The following is a 27,413-nucleotide window of genomic DNA, read 5'->3' as shown; positions in this document are numbered from 1 at the left end:
TGATTGTGTAAACATTTTTGAATATTTGATTTTCTTTTTGTTGAATCTGCATTTCTACAATAAAGAAACTAAATATGTATTATGTGTATTATGTGTGATAAGTAAGTGAGAAATCGCTGGAAAACACAAAATAATTCCTGGCAGCAAATTAAAACTGCAAAGGTTGTTCAAAACAATTTAATTACATTGAAACTGCACAGTAAAAAACAAGAACAAAAACACCACCACAGAGAACAGAATTTGTGCATTGGTTCATCAGCTTTACTCTTCACTCAAAGAGTCAATGGAGCCTCTGTAATGACCACAGATCTCAGTCTCCCAACAGAATACCTGTGGGCTCTCAGGTAACACGGACTAGAGTGGTAAATGCAACACTTTGTTCCCATCAGGGACTGTCTTCTGTTGGTCCAGTCTATTTTCAGTGCTGCAGGTAGACCTCAAAAGGGGCCACAACGGCTTGGAAACAATCCAAGTTTCAGCTCACTGTCGCGTACAAAAATACAAAGCTTAGAGACAATGAAACAACAAAGGCCAATGACATATGCATTCATTCATATAGTCAATTTATCGTAACTTGTCACTATGTACAATTTATAGCGTAACTATCTAAGCTGGAGCTACAACAACACAACGTCTCCAGTCAGGTACAATATATGGTATTATTGAATCCAGTGTTGTGACTCCCCGTATGGGATCTTTTAAAAAATATCCAAAAAGGTTCAATATTGTAATAACGCAAGACAGTGTAATAAATAGTGATTAAGTGTACTCCCATCATCTCATCAACACGTGTTGGTTAAGTCTACATACAGATAAGCTTTTGTTTTTTAAGTTGTTGCAGGGTTGTTTGCTGATGGGCTTTCGCAGTGGAATCTCATGGGGGCAACTAAAACCTAAACTACATTAATGGAATCTCTCTGTGTACTACTCTAGTACGCTCTGTATTTATTCCCTGAAACCAGAGAAACTACTTTTTCATGCAGATTTAAGAGTACCATTATCATGATATAAGGTCAGTGCCACAACCATAACTGCATTTGAGATGCTCGTCTACTTAGTGCTTGCCAACACTGACGTAGGCATTCACATACACTAACGCTGCTTGTTCGCTCATAACACAGTGGATGTTGGTCAACATATTTTAAGTGCAGTTTGAAAATGATCTCCAGAACAACTGGTTTAAGACCCATACATAGGCTACAACTGCTGACCACACAGTGATGATTGGTGAAAGAGCAGAAAAGACGTATACAATCACAGAGAAAATCAATAAACTCATTCCTCTGATTAGAGAGCAAACAGACATGGTGAAAATAAACATGATGAATGACCAGGAACTGTGCATGGAGGATTCAGAAAGATATGAAAATGCACAAACACCAAATTCAGCATATAAAAACCTTAATCAAAACAATTTGCGACAAACAATTTTCTCTCGAATGCAACCCCGATTCAATGTACAACACTGCATTCAATAAAAACACATAACACATTACAATTTCTGAAACACAAATGTTCAGTATATTGCACTGGAGAAGTTGATGAAATCTACTAGAAATGTACAAACAGTTATGTTTCAAATCGAATGCACTCTCCACAGTTGGTCCGTGCACTGAAGAATCCATGTAGCTTGACAAAGCCCAATGTTCTTTGTTTGGCCTATGTCGAAACAGTGTGACGGTAAGTGGTTCAAGGTTCCAAGTTAAGGCCTCAGTAGTAGTAATGCTGCATCTCTGTCCAGTTGGTGATCCAATACTTTTTCTGTGGCTCCTCAGGCTGAAAACCCAGATTGAACTGATAGCGCTCAGCCTTGCGAATTTTCACCCCCTGGTGCTTTGGCATTATCCGATAGTAGACGGCTCGCTTGAAGAATCCAAGCTATAGAGTTAAGAGAGAGGGAGAGGGGTGACATTAAAGAGGATACACTTCAGCCGCAGGAGACCTGCGGATTAATGATGGACTGAGAATAACATTTAGGATTCAGAAGCTGGGGAAAATCAAGTTAGGGAAACGAGAGACCCACAGTATCCCACTGAGTAAGATGGAAAAGAAAGATTAAGGATGACAGACAAACATGATATAAAATGTTCAGGAGCTCAAGACCCAGAACTAGCCTGAAAGAGAAGTAGAATAAATGTTAGTTACAGTAACTACAAGAAACTGAAGGGAAAGAAAGTGAAGTAAGTCGAATTACACCCCACACGTATAGCGCTTTCATTAGTAGCATTCATAGAAAGTCCATTGGAAGGGGTGTTGTTACCCAAAAGCCCCACTGGTGTGTGCCGTTGGGTCCCCACTGCATAGGGGGACCCATGGGGGTCTCAGTAGTCCTCAGTCAGCCTCTCTGTCTCAGAGGGCTGGATCTTCATTTCAGCCTTCTGGGCCTTGGCCTCATACATCTCCCTCCTGCTGGCTCTCTGGAAGAAGCCACACTGGGGGTGGAGGAGGAGGAGGAGGAGGAGGAGGAGGAGGAGGAGGAGGAGGAGGGAGCATGGGGGGAGTGAGTCAAAGGTTAGACTAATGGCTCAATATGGAGTAAAATGATTATAGATCAGTCATATGAAGGGGTCAGCAGTTATCATAGAATCCAGTGAGGATCTTTGATGCGACTAAATAAAATAGTACATGTGGAAAGATGTTTGCGTCTGCAGAGAGACAGCAGGTTTATGTACGAGAGTAATTAGTGCAGTGTAATTTGTGGTCTCACCTTCCAAAGTATAAGAATGATGATTCCTAGTAGTAGAATTCCTGCTACAGCTGCAGAAATGATGATCCATAATGGGAGCTCATAGGGTATCTCTACCCCTGCCACTGGTTCTATATCCACAGAGAACTACAAGAAAAGTGGAGACAGTCCAGTAAAATCATCATCATCATTATCAGCAGTGTCATCATCATTGCCATCAATAAGAGCACCCATACCGTGGTGGTTTGACTGTCCATCTTGATGTTTAGTTTATCTGTAATGAGCTTCAGTGTGGCTTCACCTCTAACCACGATTTGCTGAGCATTGTTATAGTCCTGCAGGAATACACACACAGCATCAAAAACATGTTCACAAAGAAGTCAAAGCTTGTAGAAGCACAGAATCCAGATACACTCTTTCAAATTGGAAAAAAAAGGAGAGCACAAGGAAGATGGTTGCAAATACTGGCCAATGGGAGGTTTATCCCAGTGGTGCACATCTGTTAACACTGAAATTGGTGTGAATGGATCAGCACGGGTTATCCTGCTTCTGACCATATGAAGATCTACCACAATATAATTAATGAAAATGAATGAATAGGCTTACACTCATTATTGATGTTCCTCAACCAAAGCAGGAAGAGGCCATGGACAATTTTATTAAATTATTATGTGTGTGTGTGTGTATGTGTGTGTGTGCGTGTTTGCGTGTGTGGCTGTAGCTGGTGTGCTGACCTCGAGCATTGTACTGTTCCACAAACGGGACTGCACATAAATCTTGGCTGAATCCGTCATGTTGAGTAATGGACAGCTAAAGGTCACACATCGTGCCGTTCCCTTGGAGCATTCCTTCAACACATGATGAGAAAGAAGCACTATTATACAAATGAGCAAATAGAGACAATTAACACCTGGACACTGTAATTTTGAAAGACTAGGAGTGTTTTGAAAGACTACCAGTATAGTAGAAGATTCATGTCCACACTTAGTGGTAAGTCTATACTTATAGTATACAGTATGTAGAGTAGTAGTAGAGAAGTAGCCGTTGCTGGTGATTTTGAGTCATGCTGCATGGCTGAATGAATCACAGTTCATAGTGGGGACACATAGATAGCTTTAATGTCCATATATGAAACAGCAGTAAGGTGATTTCTTACATTTCTGTTCAATGATCCGGGAAAGCATGAAGAGCTTCTACCTCAAAATCTGATGATCAAATAATGTAGTTCAAAGCTGTTCATGATCCTTGTTTTGGCAGATGTATTTCTTACCAATGAGTAGAACTCTTTTCGTGTGTTAAGTGTGATCGCTGCCTGTGGCTCAATAATCTGTGGCTGGTCCATGTCATCGACATCTTCCACCCTGATCTGCCGTTTTGTACGCTTGGATCCACTCTCTGACAACTGGAAGACAAGAGAGGGACAAGGGAGAAATGAAAGCTGGAAGCATAGGAGACAGAGACATTACATCAGAGGCCTAGTGGTAATTACTGGTTTTGATAAAGACATTACCAAATTATTCTCAGAATAGCATTGTCATTTCCACTGTCTATATGTAGGCCACACACATCATGATTTTCTATTTGGGGCTCTGTGAGGTTTGTATGTGGCGACACTGATGTTTTTTTTCCAAAATGTATTTTTGAACAGCTGTGGTTTGGCACTGACACCATTTTCACACCACTTTTCTACCGCTGAAATGTACTCTAGACTGCTCAGACTGCGTCAGTTTGCTCTAATGTCTGGATGATTTACAGCACATGTATTACGCCTGTGAACAGCACAATACACTCCACGTCAGGAAAGTCAAAGTAATTTAAGTCAGCCCAGCTCAGTGAAACTCATCAAGGGCACTGTTACATTCCCCCAAAGTATGTGAGTCGTACAATCAACAAAATGGCAATGGTGTGAAACCGTCATGCCTTTCATTAAAAGAACTGCTGTATTTATATGCAACTGTGTCTGTAGCATTTTTTATAATGGGACATTTTGGGATGTGCATATTTCATGGGCGAGGCCAGCAGCAAGCTATAAGAAAGAAAAACAGTGCACAGATAGTAAGGATTAAAATAAAAAAGAATTACATGTTACAAAGACCCCTGTCTGAACCTGCACAGTTTGCCAGATGTATCACTGGCATTGTTTCAATTAGATTTCATTGTAATAAACTGTGTTCACAATCTCCATGTTCAGAGCCTGTTTCTGGTTTACATAACTCTGGAAACTGTTTCACAGTGTCCAAAATATTTGGGGAAAAACTTGACCAAGAGAGTGAAAAAAGAAAACATTACAATAATACACTTCATTTGGTCATGAGGAAAAAGTTTCATGTTGGGGCTCTGAAGCAAAACCTAAAAAGGAGCCTTACAGTTAGGTTAAGTAGGTTGACAACATCTCCAGGGGGTTTACATTCTGTCTCTGATTGCCCCTTAATGACGATCTTTGTCAGGTACAGCAGCCACTTGCCATTGGCAACCTCAAAGGGCCACTCAAACTCCACAGCCAGGGTCCCCAGGTCTCCTAACGGCTGACCTCTCATGTTTACCTAGTGGTGGAAAACAGTCAGCAGCACAAACGTCAGTAGAAATCAAACAGATAGTGTGAAATAACAGTCAGGGCTTGACTGTGACTTTGTGACTCCTAAATAGTATCCACCCCTGGTCATGCTTACACCACAAACCATAGCTCACATAACAATCTCTTCCCCACACAATATTAAACTTCTGAGGGATAAAAAAAAATCTGTCAAAGACAGGGTGGAGATGAAGGAAATGTGGGTGAGAAGCACATATTCTAGATGTAATATATAGTATTGGAGGTCTAATATAGTCTGAGCGGTGGAGGTGACTCACAATGAAGGTGAACTCCACCAGACTGCCCACGTCACTGGTGTTGACCATAGCTGACTCGCCCATCACCGTCCCACCGAATTGTGTTCGCACCATTTGTTTCGCTCTGGATGGGGTAAGAGTTAGACATGATTGTACACTACGCAAGCAGAAACTGGGGTGGAAGATAATATGATGTGACCTACAGTACTTCAGTGGCCATGGAATTTTTGTGCTCTTTACTGTGCTGTACATACACTGCGTCATGAGTTGTTAAGTAATGGCACTCACACAGAAAAGGAGGGGAGGATGGTGTTCTCAATCAGCAGGGCCACAGCCACAGGTTTCAGGTCGCTCTGCTCGCTAAGCCTGAAGAAACAAGCAAAAAAATGTGCCAGTGTAATATTCAGATTATTTTAGAGCCATAAAAGCAAGAAATTATCACTGAAAATTGAAATGCAGCCTAAACTTTTACACTAAAAACACGAGGACAGAAACAAAATGCTGGTGCGCTAACATAAACAAATGTAGTATGTAAAAAGCTGAACTAAAACTAGCCTCTAAAATACTGTCCCACTGTAAATGAAGTATGATTATGCATCAGTGTTAGACACTCACGTGGACAGCAGCAGATTAGTCTCAACCTCTTGTGTGTACAGATCGATCCCTAATGTCTCAAACCTGAGGATGAGTGACACCTAATTAAGACAACAAGAGAATTAGAAGTGTGACAGCAGAGGAAAAAAGCCGAAAACTAAAACGGTTCATGATGAAGATTTAAACTTACCTTCTCATTTCCTTTAAGTGGATTCCCTAACTCACAAATCACTGTGCCGTCAAATCTGCATTCTACTTCGTTGTCCTAAACACATAGTATGTCAAAATGATTACATTTAGCAGTTCAAGAGGCTGGAGATACATGTGCAAATGCAGTAGAAACAGTGTCAGAGAACAACAGGTCTTTTTTTTTTTTTTTTTTTTTTTACATCTTAATGATATACAAAAAGAAAAATCTAGCAGTGTGATTTTGTGTTATTAAAAAAAGAAGATTTTAACACTTATATGTAACTATTAAATGGATATTTTCCAGGCGTCCACCCTAAATTTGTCACGTGCTGCCCTCCAGTGGACGTACCGTCGACCTGACAGCAGAGTATATCAGGGCATTAGGGATGGTGACGTTGAGCATGGCCTGGTGGGCGTCCTCAGCCAGCTTCTGCTCAGAAGGAATGTTGGTCACCTCCACCATCAGCTGTACTATCTTGATATTGCTGCTGAACTGAAGTACCTGGAATTTTCCCTGCCTGAACACAGCGAAACATGAACAACAAGTATTTTTTAATTCACCTATTTTTCAATTATTGACAAGTCCTTAAATGTATTAATTTTTGCAAATATACACATTTAGGGCTTCAGGTATACCCAGGTTTTCCTGCAACTGGAAACACTGCAACAGTAACAGCTAAAAAAGATATTTGTATTGGTTTCAGAAAGGCTCTCTATTTTTCCATTTCTGATTGTAATCCTTTAGAAAGTCTAAATGTTTAATAAACTTTTCCACATTGCTGATGTGAAATTTCTGAGAAAAAAATTGACTTTTTTTTATTGTTAGGCATGAAAAAAAAGTCTGGCAGTTAAAAAAGGTTTTCACTACTCAGAAATTCATTTCACCTGGGGTAAGGCTTTTTGTTATCATCAACAAACTGGGCATTCAGCTGCAGATTACTGGTGCATTTGTTGTCCGAGCCACATTCCTTCTGAAAGTGAATCTGCAGGAAACAGGACAAATAGCATCACATCATAAACATGTGCTTCACTATCTATCTATATCTATCTATATAATGTGGCCTCTGATTGCTACGTATGGACCAACCTCAGTTCTTTGTGTGAGTTTCTGCTCCGGGCTGATAATTGGGAAAAAGTCCAGGTTCTGCAGGGAACGCCTGGCTTTGGGTTTTTGTACATGTAAGAACACCCTGAGGGAAAAGACCACTGGCTCCAGTTTGTCTCTCACAGGTGACTGTAAATTCATCAAAGAATCTTGTATTAGTCTTAATAAGTACATAGCTACTGGACAAGAGCAGAATTTAAATGCCCATACCACACATAGCACAATCAAAACAACCATATGGTGTATTTGTACTGAGTCCTTACCACTACTGTCAGCTTCAGATCATGACACTTGGGTTTGGATGCTGGCAGGCTCAGGAGGCCCGTGTATGTGTCATCATTATTAGCATGAAAACGAACACGGGGACTTCTTCTCCTCTCCATGTCGGCCTCCACTGTGTAATTCACCGCTTTACAATGTGGAAACACGTACAGCACATTATATAAAGATGCAGCATATCCACCAGCAAGCCAGTATAATTGCAGCCTTTAAATTATGCAATATGCATAATTTAAAAGCACATGGTTTGACTAGATAACATAAATAATTGAAGTAAAGAAAGACAGCTTACTGATATTTTTTTTGAAGTCTTTATTTCCGGTGCTTAGAGTGAAAGACATGCACATTCTCGCTGTAATGCTGTGAAACACAAAGAGAAATCAATTAATCTTCAAACAAAATTGAATAAACCAGTGTCAGAATTAGGTGCTCTGAAGAGAATTCTCACCATGGTGTATTTCCAGGACACTTATTAGGATCCACAATATTTGGCCCGACAGTGAAGTTCTTAGTTAAGTGAATGACTGGTCGAGCCCTGAAAACACACAAACAAAAAAGGGTAATCAGTCTAGATTTAAGTTACAAAACCCAATGATTAAATTTACAAAAGTTGAGAATATCTTCCACATAATCCGTCTGCTTGTACATTATTATATAATATTTACTTTTAAACTTTGTACTTTCACTTTTAGGAAATAGGTTTAGCTTGTTAAAAATGTTATTTTTTGTTCAAAAACACACAGTTTACAATTTTAATCAATGCACAGGACACATTATGATATTTTAAATAAAGTTAAATCATGATAATTAAAAAAAAGTGAAATGGTATGTGAGTGTATATGTCTGTGCTAAATGTAATGTATGTACCCTTGGTCAAAATGTTGCCCTGTCATTGTGTTGCTGTATATGTCTTGTCCGGAGAAAATGAGAAAATGACAATAAACATATTGTGAAGAGAAAAAAAAAAGAAAAGTGAAATGGTAATGTTTTCACCACACTGACATTTTTCTCTACTATTTGTACCTGAGCAGGGCAATGCGATCATCAAGAGAGCCAACCAAGATGTCAGGGTAACTGTTGTCATCCATGTCCATCCCCCCATTGATGGAATAGCCAAAAGTATGGAAACCTCCATTACCCACTGACTTACCCTCAATTACCTATAGAGGGCAACAATGACACATGAAAGACCATAAAAAAGAATATGGCTTTTTAAGAGAATGTCCGAACTGTCAATCACACCAGGTGAGAGGTTACCTGACTGTAATTCTTTGAGATTCCGTTTTTACTTCCCATCCATATGTAGACCTTGCCTGTGCCCTGGAATGGAGCTCCCACTGCAAAGTCTGCAGACATAAGGAAAGGGGTGAACTATCTCAAAGAAACATGCAAAGGAAAGCAACTGAAAAGAAACTGGTGGAAGTCTGTGTAAAGGTGGTGTTACTCCTGTAGGTGGCAGCATAACACTACATAATGACTAGATAATGCCAACTGCTGCAATTTTTTTTAAGCTTTAAGGTTGTAGGTAATGTAGCAAGGTCCATTATGTTTCTCTGCTGAAATAATTGCTTAGCAACAATGCATAGGAAACATATATAATACAAACTACTTAATAGGGAACTCAATGCTTCCTCTGTACTAAATGCACTACCTCTACATTAAGCATATAGCGAGGGTAGACAACATACCAGAAACATGCCATAAAATAGTGTTTAACTTGAAGTGCATCAATTAACCTGCAGTTTGGGTGGAATAATATTGTCCTTTTTGAGTTTTTTACAGAAAGTAAAATAGATTGTTTGTGTAAATGTAAAACAAATGTTGCATTCAGAGTCATACCTTGGAATCCATCTTGGTTGATATCACCAATGGCAGCAACTGCAAAGCCGAATGCAGATGTTGCTGGACCCTTCAGTACTGTGGTGGGAGTTTTCTGGAAAGATCCATTCTCATTCATGTAGATATACACTGCTCCTCCCTCATCCTTCTTACGGTCAAAATAAAACGGGGCACCAACGACTAGGTCATTCCAACTGGAAAAGGCAAAGGAAACATCCAATAAATTCGACATTAATATGCAACACACGAACATTAAAAAAACAACCAAAAAAACAAGTCCTATTCTTTGCATCTCAATACATTCCCTAAAAGTCTTTCAGGTCCTACAAGGTTTCATTCATGCATCAAAGGGAGACACGGGATTTTGCCATGATGTCATGACAAACACCTTATCTGAGCTGCTGAAAGGACAGGTTTTCATCCCTGCTCAGACATACATCAGTGTCATGCATTCCTCACATAACACAGCAGATCATAGCTACAGAGCACTAGAGCAGCTCACACCTCAAGATACACAATATACAGTTACAGGCAAACTATTCATCCATGCAAGCATAACACTTCATTGTTGTCCTCCTCTAGCTATGTGGCTTGTGTTCAAAAATGGCATTAGGAGAAAAGCTAGAAACATTATTTCTAAATTAGTGCAGAGACGTACCCATCATTATTGAGGTCAGTGATAGCCAGGCTGTTCCCGAAGTACGAGCCCACTTGTTCCCCAGGGATGATGAGTGCCACCTGAATGTCTTTGGCCATCTTTCGCCCTAACATCACAGAGCCCTTGGACTCAGCCCTGGGCGAACCTGTCACCACTGTGTAGTCGTCCTGGCTCAGCAGCTTCCTCTCTTCAAGAACTGAATAACCTGCAGAAGACAGCATTAGGGATTCAATGTTAAAACTGCCGTCTGACCTTTATAAAAGCAATATGGGCCATTTTCAACACCATGGCCAAAATGGGATTTGCTGTGATACAGATGACACTATTGTGAAATGAACAGCATATTTTTTTATTCCTTTTTTGTGGTTTTCATGCATTTCATACTGACAATTAGATGTTCATCTGACTTTTGGAAGATTAAATGGTAAAAAGCATTTTACACTTTATATGATACAAAAAAGAAACAGACCCATATAACTGTATCGTTTTTTCAGCTGTCCAAAGTCTTTTCCAGTGGAGTCCCATGCATTCCCAGGATCCGGATCTCTCCATGTAACATGAACATTTCCTTTATAACAAAGCAGAATCCAACAACAATGTTAAAATCTGCTTTGTGCACAACAGACAGGTTTCCCAGACAGAGAATAATCCTACTGTTATACTAAGACTAGGATTGTCATAGTCTTGCATGTGGTTTAATCCCCGTCTGTGAAACCTGCCTATTATTTCAATGTTAAGTAACAAAACACCCTCTTTTTTATATTAACTCTTCAGTGCCAACCTTGCCACACGTAGCTGCCAGGGGCGCCGATGTAGACATCAGTGTCTGTCATGCCGGCTGAGATGCCCATGTTGCACATGCCCTCAAACTCCATGTCGAAGTTGGGATTGCAGACCTCATAACTGTATGTCTGCCACTCATCGTTGGGGTCATAGGTCAGGTCATTACTCCTCACGTAACACTTTCCTATCATCCGACGCTGCTCCTCTGTGCCACCTTGGATGATCTTCACATAACGATGTCCGCATGCCTGAACACCAGAGAAAAGAATGTTTAATTTGTTCCACATCCCGTGTTGTAAGAAATTAAAATAACCTGCAGAGTTTATATAAAAAAGACACAAATTTCCCTCTGGAAAAAATAATTCATTAGTCATGCAAATGATTTCAGTATGACTCTGCCTGGCAATTTCTACCTGAATGTGTCATTATGTCTCGTGGGTGCGTGTGTTGAGTGAAATATCCGGTGGTTGTATGCTGCAGCTGTCATCCATGAAACTAAATTGTGGAATAAACAGGGTGTCATTGCACCCTGGATTCTCCTCAATGCTACAGGAAATGTTGCCGTACACATAATATGTCATCTGCATCATTGAATAATAGAGTAATACAGGGTGTCATCTCACCAGCACGCGTCCTGCCGGCTGGTCTCTCTGGCTGGCCACGGTCACACCCAGCCACATGCCCTCCACCATCTCTGATGGATTTGCTGTGGATGTGTCAGATAGGTTGGGTCAAGTGTGGGAGTTACATTAAAAGGTTAACTGAAAGCTAATAACTTTGCAAATGTGCTGTAGTAAATAGCCGTTTAAAATCTATTATTATTATTATTCTACCAACATGGAAATACAGTGTACAGAATGCAGATTCACATCATGAATATTAAAATATTTGGTATTTTCTTAGGAATCGATCGGTTTCAATGTCAAAATTTCAGCGCCATATAAATGCACTGCAAAGTGTCAGTCTTGTCAGGCCATCCTTTATATATATAAGGAACATCCACCATGATTATGATGATCACAGTCACAGAAAAAATCAACCTAAACAGTAAACTTTCATTCAGCCTGGATCATGCCCTGACAAATATTAACCACAAAAATGCACCGTGACTGCAGCAACTCCGACCTCACCATCATAAGTGACGAAGAATCCTATTATTATGGTTCTTACTTTTACCTTCTGGGGGGCCGATTCACCTTCAGTATATCAGTTAATAACCTTCAATTAAGAGAGGATGCACTTTCAGAGATTTTGTATCCTGGAACTCATCATGTAGTTGCAGCAAATGACTGTGCATTTCATGGAACATGACAAAGATTAAACTCTGCAATTGTTTGACACACTAGCACTGTCCTTAGTAATAAAGAGGAAGCTAGATGATTACCATTCACAAGGTTTTTTGGTCTCAGTTCCTCAGTCAATGAAATCCTCTACAGTACCCATATGTGTTAAAGGGGAACTCCTTCAATTTTAAACAAAAATGTCAGTTTACTAGTCACAACCCTGATGATGTCATCAGTGTTATCTTGGACTTGGGACCACAAATGTCTAACATTACTGCATTACAAACTGGAGGCATGGAATTTGAAAGACACAGCATGGCAGGAATGGTCCATTATGGTAATGTAGAATCCAGTGTTTTTGAAGCTTGATAACCAGAAAGGATTTCTCAGCCTGTTACTTCAAATTTTTTATTCATCAGCTTTATGGAAGCGCTATACTAAATCATTTCGTCACCCCTTTAATTACTATCTCTGGAGTGTTTTTAGCCAGGCTAACAACAATGGCACTTTCAGTCGTTCCACCACTTTGGTCTAGACCTCTGAACTGTTTATGAATATGGGTGTCATATTCATAAACAGTTCAAGACATTCTTAAAAAGTTATTTGATGATATAAAAGGGGGTGAGACATCATGATTGACAGCTATGACAGACACTCTCAAGCCTCACTCTCTGCCACCTGACTCTTCTGCAGAGACTCTGCCTCCAAATGACGTCACACAAGCAAGATGGCAGCTCTCCGAAAAGAGATATTTTTGCTTCACTTTTGCATAGTGGTAGGAAGTGGAGACACGTTGTCCTACAGTCAATGGTCCAGACTGAAATATATCAACAACTATTGGACAGACTGACATCAGATTTTGTACAGACTTTCATTTCTTCCCTGGGATGAATAATAATAACTTTATTGATGCCCTGACTTGGTGGAAATATGGCAATAGGGGCAATATCAGGTCACAATCCTAATCCCAAACTTTTATGACCAACTACTAACTCAACTAAGACATTCAAAACACCCTCAACTGTACTTTGTGTTTCGTGTTAATTAATATGCAAAATAACATGGAGAGTATGGTAAACATTACACCCACTAAACATGAGCATGTTAGCACTGTCAGTGTGAGGAAGTTAGCATCATAATTGTGAGCATGTTAGCATACTGATTTTAGCTAAAAGCACAGCTGTTCCTAATGCTGCGTTCACTTCATACTGGCGTTATAGTGATTAAGGGCTTCTGATTTGTTAGTAGTGTTCACGTCAAATACTTTTTATTTTTTATTTTAATTTACCAACACACAATATTTTAAATATTCACACAACCAACTCAGTTATCACACAATTTTCTTGACTAATCAGAAATCATTAACATGGGAATGCCATCTCTACTGTCCATATATGACTTGAGTGCATCATTAGTACAGCCTTATAGAGATTGTAGTATATTCATCATCATGTTTTCACATCAATGCTAATTCCTCTCACTCTGCTCAGGTGCAACAACTCGCTTTACTGTGTATCTCACAGGCTCACTCACTTGAGCTGACCAGGTCCATTCTGGAGCAATCAGTGGTATCCGTTGTAATGGGACAAGAGTAGACAGCTCCCGTTTCATTGACATTTTGTAGAGACATGGCTTTCTCTTTGGGTGCTCCTGCTAGAAGCCTGGACACACACACACACACACACGCACGCACACACACACACACACACACACACACACACACACACACACGCACGCACACACGCACGCACGCACACACACATACACACACACACACACACACACACACACACACACACACACACACACACACACACAGGAAAACAGGGAAAGACCGATAAAGATTATTAGATTATATCAGAGCCTTGTCATTATGTTAGATAACACCATGCAGAGTAAGCAACGGCAACATAAAGAAGCCAGACGATTTCACAGATAATCCTGCTAGTCAAAACACAGAAAACAATCCTACAATTTTGAGTTGTAGTACATTTGAATGAGCATCTGGCTTCGACTTTCCATCCAGCTTTTAGCAGTATGACACATTGCCCTAATAAGGTGTATGAATTATTAACGGTGACACCTGAGACACCGAGTATGTATTCAGTTTATATAGACGGAAGGAAACACACACAAAGAGTAGGCTAGTTCACGTGACTTGTAAATTAAAAGTGGAAAGAGAGGAGCAGTAAGAGCATGACCCGTGACAAGTCTGGCACCACACACACACACACGCACACAGGCACACACACACACACACAGGCACACACACACACGCACACACACACGCACACGCACACGCACACACACACACACACACACACAGAAACTAGTTTCTTAGTGTTGGACCTGATCTTTTTGTCCACTCACCCAGACACTCCCTACATCAGCACCTTTTAACACACAGCACAACTTTGAAGTAGGGGGATTACAACTCTGTGCTGGGACACACTATTTACTGTCAGCAAAAGATTTATTAGCTCCACTTTGTAGGAGGAAGGTGTAGACAATCTTGTTTACAGTGTGTGTGACACAGAGCCTGCTCTACCGAGTCTGGAAACAAAAGCATATAGTAGAGTAGTCAAAGTACAGATTTTAAGATTCATGCATTGCTGGTTGATTGCTGACATTTTACTGGCAATGGTGAACAGTAGAAAGTGGTGATTCAAACAGTTAGTCAGCCTTGTGGGCATATCAGCTGCAGGGCAGCTACCACCCTTACACACACGATAAATATGAATAAATACAGATAAGAGGTGTAGACGTAAAAATGTCCTTCCTTTACAGTTAGGTCATTGTACATTCAAATCCAAACGTCTGTTATGAGTCAACATTACTTTGTTCCAACTTGAGGAAAGATCATTCTTTGCAAGAGGTAAATTTAAAGATTTAAATATAATGTTGGTGAATATGCTTACACAGGATATGGTGAGTTTTCATTCTACCCAAACAGAGTGAGACAGAGTGAGACTGTGTACCAGGCTCTACCACTCCACTACAACATCTGTCTTACACTCTTATGTAGACAAAATGCCCCCATACACACTTGCAATCTAATCATGAGAACATCTCAAGCCAGACAAAAATATTTTCTCTTTGATGTGTCACCTGAACAGGAACAGATTAGGAAGTTTGCGTGGAAATCAGTCATGTGAGTTTCATTTGGCTGCTGATCTTGTATTGAATTACCCCATTATCAATTTGAAACCTGACAGTTTGGGAGATTACCACATTTCTGATCTCAGATTAGGGACTATTGCATTCGTTTTATCCTTTTTTGACTCTTTACTTCAACCAGCCATGAATATATGAGTGTGAAATGCCATCTTATGCTTTTAAAGCATACAATATATACAGGAGTACAATATACAATATACAGGAGTAAGCTATGCATTTTCCATTGACGCATGAAAAATTGACATCCTGTAGCCATGTGTGCATCATTTGAAACAGAAAGGTACAATCATGGCTTCTTTCTGCTCCCAGAAGGGCATTATCAGCAATGAATCAATTATCTTGCCACAGTGATGACAACCAGGAAGAACCAAGATGGCCTCTGAGGGCCGGCAGTTTCCAGCAGACTGGGAAAAAGAGGCCTTGGTTCAGGCAATCATTCTCGTAATGTAGACAGCATGTGAGACTCCACAGAGGTTTGTAGACGTTACTAGGGCTGACAGATATATGGAGAATGTGAGGACCAACTTTGTGATGTACATTGTAAGTGTATGTGTGTGTGTGCTCATACTAGAAAAAGTTAAGCACATGAGCAAGTGGGTGAGTGATACTGTACAGTACATGGTACATGTCTGCAAAATGACTTGATTTTCTACAATCTTTCCATGGCCATTAAAACAGAAGTCATGACCACCCAAAGAGTTTTTCAGCAGTTTGGGAACACTGTGTCTCAAAACACTGGCTTACAAGGTTAGCCATTCTTGTGGAAAAACCAAGCTTCATTATGGGAGATTAGACAAAGCATTTAGCTAGAGCAAAAAAGAATGGGGCCAAGTCAGGGAATAAGCAAGTCTGTTATGAAACACTTAGCGTGTGAACTTTGCTCTTACCAGGGGAAAAAAAGGGGGAAAATGGACACAGAGTCCAGTTTAATCACACCTGCTCCATATTGGTTGGCTGCTTGTTGCAGCAAACCAGACAACAATATCTGATCTAACCCGACATCATAAACATACTCACTGTCGTTTGACTGTCTCAGGAGAAACACGTGGGTCACCTGTGTTTGTTGTGAAAATTCAACACTGCGGATTGACGCCATCAGTTTTCACATACAGTGAAGGCAGTTTTCAAAGTGAGCAGCTCTATTTTCAACCTTTTAATGTTATAACTTGCAATGTAATACTGTACTTTATTTAAGCAGAACCCCTAACATAAACTGTCCTCACTAACATAACGATTGAACGATTCTACTTCATATATGCAAACAATATTACTATCGCCACTGACAGATGAAAACCAACTTTTTCTAATTATCAGTACTTTTTCAGCCATCCTCATCCACAGAAATCACCAAAACCTATCATTACAAAGATTTGACTCAGCCTTGACAACACAACTAATATTCTTCCCTATTGCAATTGCAACACTGTGCACTATCCTATCTCCCTTCCTGCTCATCACCTGCTCATAAACAGGCTGTCAAAGGCCCAAGGGAGGGATTCGGCAGGGGGGTGAGCAGCCAGCAGCTGCATTCCTACTCTCAGGACATGTTGAAATTTGCCCCTTCTGCCGAACGAGCGATCTGAGCGGCTGGCTAAAACTAACATTTACTGTGTCTAACACACCCAGGTAAGGTTAGTGGAGTGTGGCTGCATTCTTCACATCTTGAGTAAGAAAGTAAAAGGAATGGAGTTTGATGAACTACTGTATATTCATATTAGTGATGTTTAGTTAAACAAACAGAGGTCAACTTATCATCTTAATCAGCATTGCCCACCCATGTATCTGACTGAACTATGAATAAAACAGTCAGAGATTTAGATAAAGTGAGGGAGGGATGGAAAGGAAGAGATGAGGGGCTGGGGAAACAGTCCAGACAGAATAAAGAGAGAAAATGATGATTAAAAAACAAACAAACACTACAAGTTCTTGTCAGTTTGGTAAACAGAGATCTGTCTATAAGACACTTAAAGGAGCAAATGTAGTTCCTTTGTAGTTAATTAAACTAACCTGACTACTCAAGTGACTCACAATAAAGTCGACAGGACTGAACCCTGAACCTTAACTAAATTAAATATGACTAAACCCTTTTGGATAAGATTTTCTTTCCATCTCACAGGTTTTTGTGAAACTAACAAGAAGAGACAGGGTGCAAGGTGAGTCAGTCGTGTTTATAGAGGAGCATAATACAGCCTCATTTAGAGTAAATTCATCTTCATCTGGGTCCAGTCTGAACAGGACTGTGATGAGACACCTGATGTATGTCTACTATTGGCACACAACTTTTCACTCTGCTGGCCCATGCCTTAAATGTCAAGAGGGGTAAATATTTGAAAATAGATAAGTGAGAGACTGTGGCTGACAAAGAGACCAAGATGGAAAAAGGAAATGAGAGTAAGACCAAGAGCAAAAGAGGCAACTTCGTTCCTAACTTTTTATTGACGTGTATTTTCTACATTGTATCCTCAACTATTAACTATTCAAGTGTGACTGAATGTGTTAGTCTAGTGATAGATCACCTGTCCAGATAAGGCTTAGGGTAACCTGTTTGTCACAAAGTGAGGCTGTAGCCCTCAGGGCACAGAAAAAGAAAAATGTTTAGTGAACCTCAGGGCCTATTTTTATCAGTTAGGCATACAAGTCCTCTTTGAACCACATGTCTAACACAAGAAATCATCATGCGCAAAGCATGTAACCCTTAGGCTGTGATTTTGTTTACCATTTAAAATATACCCACATCTTGAAATGGGATTACACTCAAAATTTGCAGTGTTTCTACCTTCTTTATCACTTCTACAATACTGTTAGACACAGTATGCAAATATTATGGTTGAATTTTAAGAATCAAAGTATGGGGCATGAACTATTAGAGTGACAAATTCTGAAATATAACCTGCAAAGTTACATGAGCAGTCTGTACATCATGTAGAACCACAGGTCTACCGCTTCTGCAATTAAAAATGTGATTCTTCTGGCTACAGTTTGGGCGGACTCATTGGAAACAAGCAGACGCATGTAGCTGTTGCCCCTGGTAACAAGGTGTTGTCAGATGAGGATACACAGAGTGGTTTGATGGAAAAGGACAGCCCTGAGCAGGTTCACTAAGGTGAAAAAGAGAGAAAGGTTTTTGGAAGCTTTAAAAACTGTAACAATTCAGGTTTTAATCAAGGTTATAAATGGAAGTGGAGAGTGTGTTCACATTTTGACAAATCGTACAACTAACATTAGAGACAGAAAGCACACCTGCTTCCTTTAAAAGGCTGAACAGGGAATCAATCAGCTGAAAGGCAAGACCTTTCTATGGGCAAGCCGCTGTGGATGATGATGTACAATATGTCATGACGAACATTCAGCTTGTTGAAGGAAAAAAGTGAAATGAGCAAAACATAAAAGGAGCTGCAATTTTCGGAGATGATGAAATGTTCCAGGACAATACACACTGTTGACTGGGTCCAAGACAGCACAAAACCTGGTCAAACATGATGGTTTGCATTGACACTCCCCATATGTATTTCTTCTCATCGCACCACGTGACAGGTCACCAAATTACCAAACAAGTACAGGCAAGGAACAGGCACATAAAGAGCTATTAATCCTCATCCCTAATCCTAAATCTATTTAATTGACACACACAGCTATACAAACAAGCACACACTGTTACTACATCCTCAGTATTTTTTCAGGATGATATAAAGCTATTGCAATACACGCCACTAATATCGATTCCAGAAAAAACATCACCACTTAGACCCACTAAGCAAATAAATTTAGATAATATTGAATGGAGCGACTCAATTTGCAGATTGAATTAAGCATGAGGACAAGACGAGACCAGGGCTGAGATCTTTTTATGCTCTTATAATGATGTTATGACTTTACTGAAAGAGGAGATGACGTTGATACAGTGTGGTCTGCTATTGCTGTGCTGAAGGTAAGGTGGCATGAAATCACAGGATGAGTTAGTGTTTTTTTTCCTGTCTGTAACTGCTCTGTACCCACTATGGTTTCACTGTATTACAATAGTTGTTCAGTTCCTTGTACTTCCAGGAAACACTCACAAAGCAGTAGGTGGGTGTGAGCACGCACATTGCTATCGGACTATTCACAGTAAGCACACCTTAGTGCTAAAACATTGACTATGTATCTGCACGTACAGGACATGGCTAACAGATGAGTCGTCTCTGGACAAATAGTGATAAATTAACCTGCTGCAAGTAGAATTGGTCACACAGACATGCCGCCCCATGCACCTGGTCTACTCATTGTCTAAGGGCTGGGCAATATAGTGTGAATCTTTGTCACAATACTAATAAGGGGTATTGTCCACTACTGATATATATTCAGGCTGCAACTAAAAATTATTTGCTGTCTCTCAAGATAGCAGATGATTTCCTCAAATGTCTTGTTTTGTTCCGACCAACAATTCCCAACCTCAAAGATATTCAGTTTACTACCATAGAGAAGTAAAGAAACTAGAAAATATTCACGCTTGAGAAACTGGAATTAGAGAAATTCACTCCTTAAACAAATACTTAAAATGGTTAATTCATTTTTCAAAATAGTTGGTGATTAATTTGATAGTTCACAACTAATTGATTAATCGCCTAACTGTTGCAGCTCTAATATATATATCAAGACATAAGGCAAATGCACAGTATGTCTAAATCATGTAAAGAAAATTGACAAAATGTAACTATGTTCCACTTTAATTCATGAAATGAAACCAAACTTTTCGTTGATGTAAATAAATTACTTTTATAACAAAATTTGTAGGCTTTTACGTACAGAAAACTGAAATGTGTACGATGATTACACAATAACAAACTAATCTAACAACCACATGATATGATCTACTCTCTTACAGTCCTAAAAGGGGAAAGAGACTACAATATGCCTCAGTATCACTGCCAAAGGGGGTCAATTATTAACAATTCAAACATACACATGGAGAAGGAAGTTAGTGGTAAACTGTAGGCACGCCTATTTTCACAAAAGCAGTAGCCAACTTGACTGCTTTTCCTTTTCCTCTCTTTTTTAATCAGTGTTTCTGAAAGCCTTAAAATCTTTGTTTGTTTTTTTTCTTAGGTACATTTCACTGACCTCATCGACTGCTACTGCAGTTCAGAGCTAAATGGATGAGCAAGTGGACTTGCCAAGTCTTCCGAGACTACTTTCAGCCACATATGACTTTCACATTTTAGCTATTTTAAACAGAAGAGCATGAAATATATCAGAAATTAAACACAGTCATCATTAGTATGAATGGAAATTTAAAATGAGGGGAAACATTTGATCGAAATGAAATGAAATGTAACTGTTGATCAAAAGAGGAAATGGTGCAGAAGAATCAAATAGTATCCGATGATATTAAATCAGTCTGCACCTGTGTTCGCCACACACACACACACACACACACACACACACACACACACACACACACACACACACACACACACACACACACACACACACACACACACACACACACACACACACACACACACACACACACACGCACCAGTCTGACAGGGTATCTCAGCTGGACAAACATCCTGTTTGAAGACCACCATCTGCCATTGGTGAAACAGTAACAGGAGAGCAAACTCATTTAGACCCTGTGTGACAAATTAAACATGGCAGGTCATCCCCTGATAATATACTAACTCACTTTTCATTAGCAACAAGTAAAACCATGTCTGACAAGGACAATGTTATTTTGGATTATGCCTGTAGGTTAGCCTGCTAACTATGTCCACCCAGTGTTTGCTGTTACTGGATGAATGATGTCAGGTGTTGACTGTGGCTCCCCAACTGCTCCTACAGCACTCCTACACATGATAAAACACACACATACAAACATGCTATCTAGCAAACTGACAGGGAGAAATAAACATACAGGTATGCATATAAACAGAAAAACACACACATGAAAACGCACACACACACACACACACACACACACACACACACACACACACACACACACACACACACACACACACACACACACACACACACACACACACACACATACACACACACACACAGCTGGATTGAGCCTGGACACATGTTTATCAGACCCCGACACCACACCAGTTCACATCCATGCCTCAGCCTCACACCATGCACACATAGCAGAACTCACAAGAGACTGGCAGTATCAGTAACAGTATTTCCATTAACATTTTGACCCCTGATGTTAAAGAGTGGATATGGGTTACAGATGGACTACCTCACAGTTAGAATGGAGCTGACAGCAACACTTTTAGCATGTCTGGTTAGTGCCAAGTTTCAGAGATATTACTCAGCTCATAATAAAGCAGCACAGGTGTGTGCATGAAACATCTGCTTTGACCTGCTGTGGCATGGAAAACTTCCAATAAAGACCACTGGAACTGGCTCTTTATCGATGACATGTTTAGTTTTACTTTTTGTAGTATATCAATAAACTGTATAATATGCTAATACAGGTGGAGGTATTGTTAAGCTAATACCACAAGTTACCACATACATTGCCTTCCACACACACATACCAATTGTAAACCTATACTTCCGGATCATTTCTCCTGCAAAGATGAAAAGTGGCATGAAAGGTATTGAAGCATATAGTTTTTCTAGCTACAGGCAGCCGTCATTAGCCCAAAGGCCAGCTACAGGAGCTTCAATTCCCTGCTGTTTCAGTGCATTTGTACAACCACGGGAGAAAAAAGGGATCTCTTACAGTTTTGTTAGGGATTGAAACAGTCTTCACTGCAGGTATTTTCAGTGAAAGCCCCACCAAAGAGATTCTCCTATGTGGAGATTAGCAGGGGGCCCGAGGTCCCGCTGGGATCCATTTCAGCATGTTATTAGAAGCCGTCATTCATTCGGCTGCTACACAAAATGCGACTCATGCCATTACCAACTGATTGGACACAGGCAATAAACACCTTAAAGATTAGGGCCAGTCACTATGGACAAACTTACACTTGCACCAACATTTGCAGGTGCCGTGGGTCGACTTAGAATACAATAAATTAGAAAGGAGTGTCATAAAACTTTTTGTAATGCCTCATTACATACTTGTGGCCTCTAAATTTTCCCTCTGCTTTTTATACGCTCTTTGTGGCAAGGAAGCATGTCAACCGACACATTTTTAACAATATTTGAACAATGGAAGTACACATCAGTAACATCCGGCTGGCTTTCATGTAATACATGGATGAGGGTCTAATGAACAACACAGGATTTTTATCTGAAAGTGTTTCACTGTGCAATGACACCAGGGCTCTGAAAGGCCTACTGCAGACACAAAGACCACTAGCATTTCTAGGGCATGATGGGGAATGTTGGATCACTGCCAAAGTTACACATACCCACCTGCATCATTTACATTAGCCTGTGTTACAGCACAGCACATAACACATTAGGTCATTCTGTTAATTTGACACTACCTTTTGAGTATTACACTTAGCTGCTGTGCAGTGAAAGGAGCAACACAACAGCAGTGCAGTCATTATGTGTTGTCTACATTGTGCATGCTTGTAAAAGCTCATAGGCCAATACACAATCATGTTCTTGCACATGAAAATATGTTGACATAGAAATCACACTACCACACTAAAGCAGCAAAATATATGTATTTAACTAGCTTAAACTGAAATGTATTACATGGGGAGGAATATCAAAAAAAGCTCTGTATCAAACATAATCCTCACCTGCTGCTTTACATTAAAGGATAAATTCACACAGCCCTGCAACCAATTTTTATTTATTTATTTGAAGCTAATATGAGTTAAATCAAGTCAACATTTTTTAGTTATTCAGATAAAGTGTTAGGTGCACTTTTGCTCAAAACGAGGACTGCAGATTTTGTTCCCAATCACTTACATTGTAATTTCGAGGGGATCTTCTAATGGTCAGTATAACCAGGAGGGACGATCACAACGAGCAAAATATGTTTCCATATTCATTTGGGCACCTAACTGTTGTTCTCACACAGACGTGAACAAATGTGAACCTGTTCTTTAACTCTGCAAAAGTAAATCATAATTTAATGTTTAATCCTGTCAAACTGCAGGAGGTTGGAAGAAAAAGCAGAACATATTGCTGTACATGTTTGCACTGAACATCAGACTGTTTGTGCCTATAAACCTTACAGCAGGTCGACCTGTGTAATCTGCACCTCACAGCACAGAGGGGAAGCCCCCGTCAAATTAAATGGCTGACTTTCATGGCCTCGGGCTGCTGTAGTCAGACAGAGATGAGCTGAAAAAGGCGGAGGCACCTCAACTCTGATTAAATATTCATCAGTCAGAGGAATTAAATTCTTCCTCTGAGGTCTAAGAGGCTCTTGGCTGTAAAATGAAGGAGTCTGGAAAAGGAAGGGAATCACTTTAAATGTTGGAGGGTTATTGTGTGTGTTCCCCAATAGTCCCCAGATCACCATTCTCACTCCTGTCTTGTCTCAACCTGAAACCTGGCAGGTTGTGACTGTGCAGAGAAGGGTAATACATTCCAGGCATACCATGGGGTCAAGGGACTGGAAGAGCCAATAGGTGGCCAGCTGACTACCCAGTCCCTCCTCCCTGCTACAACAGAGAACAAAAAAAAGCTCTCTTAGGGCAAAATATCTCTCTGAGACCTTAAATGGGTGATTCAAAGAGAAGAGGGGAGTGGACAAATTGGCCTCAGGTATCTTCTAGATTATTCAGGTGCAGCCCTTCCCCAGCAACAAGTAATATCAGTCTACTAATTGGTCACAACCCCACCCATCCTCAATTCAAAATACATTTTTTAAATTGCTTCAGTTGAGCCAAAATACACTGCTAGATTTAGACTAATTGGATAATGGGTTGCATCTTAAGGAACGGTTGAGGAAAAAAACTTTATTGCACTCATTTTATTGCAGAACTGGGAGTGGGAAAACATCTGACTTTTATCTTGTACTCTGTCTGACTCATGTAAGCACAAAGAATACTTACTTTAAACATTGCACATGTCACAACTGGTTTATATGCTTGCATTTCTCAAATATTCAGACTCAAGCTGCCTCCAATCATGAGGAAAACTGCAGCTAACAGCTCTGTGGTGCAGTGACACAGATCCGGGGCCACAAAACAACTCAGACAACACAGAGGAAACAGACAGAACTGTAAAACCAGCCCAACTCAAACATGGGAGACACTATTAGCACATTCTTATGTGTCTTTACAGAATTGTTTCTCAGGGCTTGAACACAGTCTTTAGTGAATATTGTTGGCTCTAAAGATTACAAATAACATTATTAGGCTGTTAGCGAGGACACTGGTGAAACAGAAGATACCATTGGAAGAAAAAAAACACTCCACTGGTCAAAACAAGTGTTGACAATGAGAAAGGAATTTCATTCTTAAAACTGAAAGGGGAAGAACCTGATGGCAAGTTGCTAGGTTAATATTTTTTATTTTGAGTCATATAGTTCACATGGCAAGTGGAAATGTCAGAGTTCTTTTCCATCAGATATATCTGTAGTCTCACTTCTCCAAATTCAGAACTGGGACACAAGTAACACATTGTACCAAAACACATCCTGAGCCAAGTCGAGCAAATTCACTGGATCCACTTCTTTTTTTGTTGTTGCTGGCATCATTGTCATCATGTATTGCCTTAGTTTCTTTGCCAATGTCAAGCAACTAAGACAACAACTTAAAACATACTGATTTGTTGTGCCTGTACTATTGGTGTGAGTTCATTTCACCTGACTTTTTTCACATGAGAATGCAACTAATTAAGGAGGAAAATGGGTGAACCCAAATTTAAACCAGGTCCACAGGCTTGTACATAGCATTTAGTCCTGTAATGCATCCGTAATTACCAAATGAATAGGAAAAAGAACTTGCCCTTACTTCAACTTCCACTCCACCTCACCCTACCATGCTGAGATTCTTGAACTTAATAATGTTTTAGGTATTGTGTAAGTGGACTTTGTGCTAATCAGTCAGCTCACAGCAATTACGGATATACTGTTTATTAACCAAATCAGATGTAAGCTGCAGTGCAGAACTGAGCACATTGTTGCTTAAACCTTTCAGCTTGCAGCAGGCCAGTGAGTCTTCTCAGTGCCTCCTTGTCCCTACAGACCTCCAGTCTCATTACCACTGCCATGTGGTCCCCTTCTTGGGTTGCAGTCTGTGGACGTTGACTCCATCCCTCTGGGGACCCGGCACATTGATCACATATCTGCCACTTTGCAGAGATTAGGCTGATAAACGTCACATTCTGACTCACTTCAATGGTGAAAACACAGAGCAAGCGGGATCTGGTTTGCAATCAACTTCCTGCGTTACTCTTCAAAGCAGAACAAGGTCACATATAACAGCGAGTTATGAACACACTGTGTGATCATGGATGTGGAAGGATGAGAGGGGCCACTGTAATTGGCCAAGGGAAATCCTACACTAAACAATGATAAAGATTGAGGACCTTTCATCAAAGACGCTGTATACAAAGAACAGGAAAGATGTGTCACGCACATTTTTGTCCTTGAACATAAATTATTCCTTTAAGAAAAAGCATTTACTTGTATGTAAAGGGTACCAAATGCTGTTAACTGCACATGAGCATATATGTCTTGGCAAACACAACCTACAAGTGTTACAGGCCAATGAATACCTTTATTGGGAAACACAAGCCCACTTCTGTCTAAGCTGAATACAATAGCCTGAGGATAGGTGGAAAGAAAGTAGAGCAGGCTATGCAACAGCTTTCTGTGCAGCCCATAATGGAGGAATATACACACTCCTGTCCTACAGTAAATACACAGAAAGGGCAATACAGGAACCCATTAGACTGATATGACATACCTTTTGCTACAATATTAATACTTATTTCACATGCTGACATGCTCTTGTGTATTGAACTCCACAGTAGTGACAAGCCCCAAAGCTGTACAGTCCACCTGGCCCAGCTGTTTCACCTCCAGCTACATAAGTTACTCAAAGCATATAAGAGGAATGATGTCTTATCATTTAAGCATGTTTGAGTCAAGTTTGAGGGATGTTTGCTGCAGTGACACAGCAGTGATTGGAGGATTTTTGGTGGTGTTGGACTGGCATGTCATGTAGCCAGAAACGCAATACAAATATATGAGAATTTGTTTGGCAAATTAAAATATTTATGAAAACTGCAACATCTTATATAGCTCAGATATAGCTCAGATGCGTATTTAACCTCTTCTTAACCTCACTTTAAAAACAAATAAATAAAAAATGACCCAGGTAATAGCCTAACTTCTGCACGCCCAGTTACAAGACTTTCTTTTACCTTATTTTACTATCAGAAGGAGCACACTGCACAGAAACCCTGTTTGGGATATTTTTGATAAAGGTATTGTCTCTGGATGTAGCTTAAATAAATCTGCAGAGATTTACAGCAGTGGTTTAATAGAGAGAACTGCTTTACGTGTAGAAAAACACTTGTTTAACAAGTGCGTAAAACTCAGTTTATAAATGGGCAGCAGGTGTTTTCTTTTTTAACCCAGTATACTGTAGACTCCAACATCCCGGGTTTTGCACACTAGTGGACATGAAACGACCACAATAAGCGCCTATGAGGCGGATAAAATGGTAGTTGTTCGATCCGCCTACCGGGCCGAAGCAGGTGCGTAGCCTGTTTGAACACGGACATTATTTGAACCTGTAAATGCGACTGAAGTTGAGCGTTTTCTGGGACATGCACAGATGACAACTTACAGGTATTGTCTGGAGCCTTCCGTCTGTTCATGCATTGCGACTGAGAATCCAAAGAAGCTCCCTTTGGTTTTCCCCACTTTGATCACAGGAAACTGTTTATCTATATTAAATCCACTGCAGGTTTGCGTCCCGTGGTACACAGCAATCACAGCGCAGAGGAATAGTCTTGGAGACATTTTTGGGCTGTTCATCCTTCGCAAAGTGCACTATAGCCTTCCCGCAGATCCACGATCAGCGTGGGTCCGGAGCGGCAGTCCCCCCGTAATGAGCTCCAACAGGTAGG

General features: G+C 40.2%; 1 protein-coding gene across 1 annotated transcript; it reads right to left on the bottom strand.

Moving 5' to 3' along the window:
* Window positions 1–162: 162 nt before the first annotated feature.
* On the bottom strand, window positions 163–27,413 carry itga3b (integrin, alpha 3b). The gene is made up of 26 exons (XM_062442415.1): window positions 27,131–27,413; window positions 13,779–13,906; window positions 11,586–11,668; window positions 10,961–11,210; window positions 10,649–10,747; window positions 10,180–10,384; window positions 9,522–9,715; window positions 8,940–9,028; window positions 8,706–8,842; window positions 8,131–8,217; window positions 7,975–8,042; window positions 7,667–7,812; window positions 7,386–7,532; window positions 7,184–7,281; window positions 6,648–6,816; window positions 6,300–6,374; window positions 6,131–6,210; window positions 5,804–5,881; window positions 5,537–5,639; window positions 5,053–5,229; window positions 3,957–4,088; window positions 3,421–3,534; window positions 2,923–3,021; window positions 2,708–2,833; window positions 1,137–1,878; window positions 163–893 (listed from the first exon to the last, which is right to left on the bottom strand). The coding sequence occupies exons 1-25, from the start codon at window positions 27,319–27,321 to the stop codon at window positions 1,711–1,713; spliced, it is 3,243 nt and encodes a 1,080-aa protein (XP_062298399.1). The 5' UTR covers window positions 27,322–27,413; the 3' UTR covers window positions 163–893; window positions 1,137–1,710.

Source organism: Scomber scombrus, chromosome 21, assembly GCF_963691925.1.
Source record: "Scomber scombrus chromosome 21, fScoSco1.1, whole genome shotgun sequence".
Lineage (NCBI taxonomy): Eukaryota > Metazoa > Chordata > Actinopteri > Scombriformes > Scombridae > Scomber > Scomber scombrus.
The sequence above is the reverse complement of the archived record's forward strand: the minus strand, read 5'-3'. Positions and strand labels throughout refer to the sequence as shown.

What these genes read in the sequence shown, in the direction of transcription:
- itga3b (XM_062442415.1), bottom strand. Translation starts at nt 27,321, where the DNA reads ATGAACAGCCCAAAAATGTCTCCAAGACTATTCCTCTGCGCTGTGATT. An exon ending in AGACTTCAAAAAAAATATCA is followed by an intron (nt 7,813 to 7,974) that starts GTAAGCTGTCTT and finishes CACATTGTAAAG; the next exon opens with CGGTGAATTACACAGTGGAG. An exon ending in TGGACAGTCAAACCACCACG is followed by an intron (nt 2,834 to 2,922) that starts GTATGGGTGCTC and finishes CTTTTCTTGTAG; the next exon opens with TTCTCTGTGGATATAGAACC.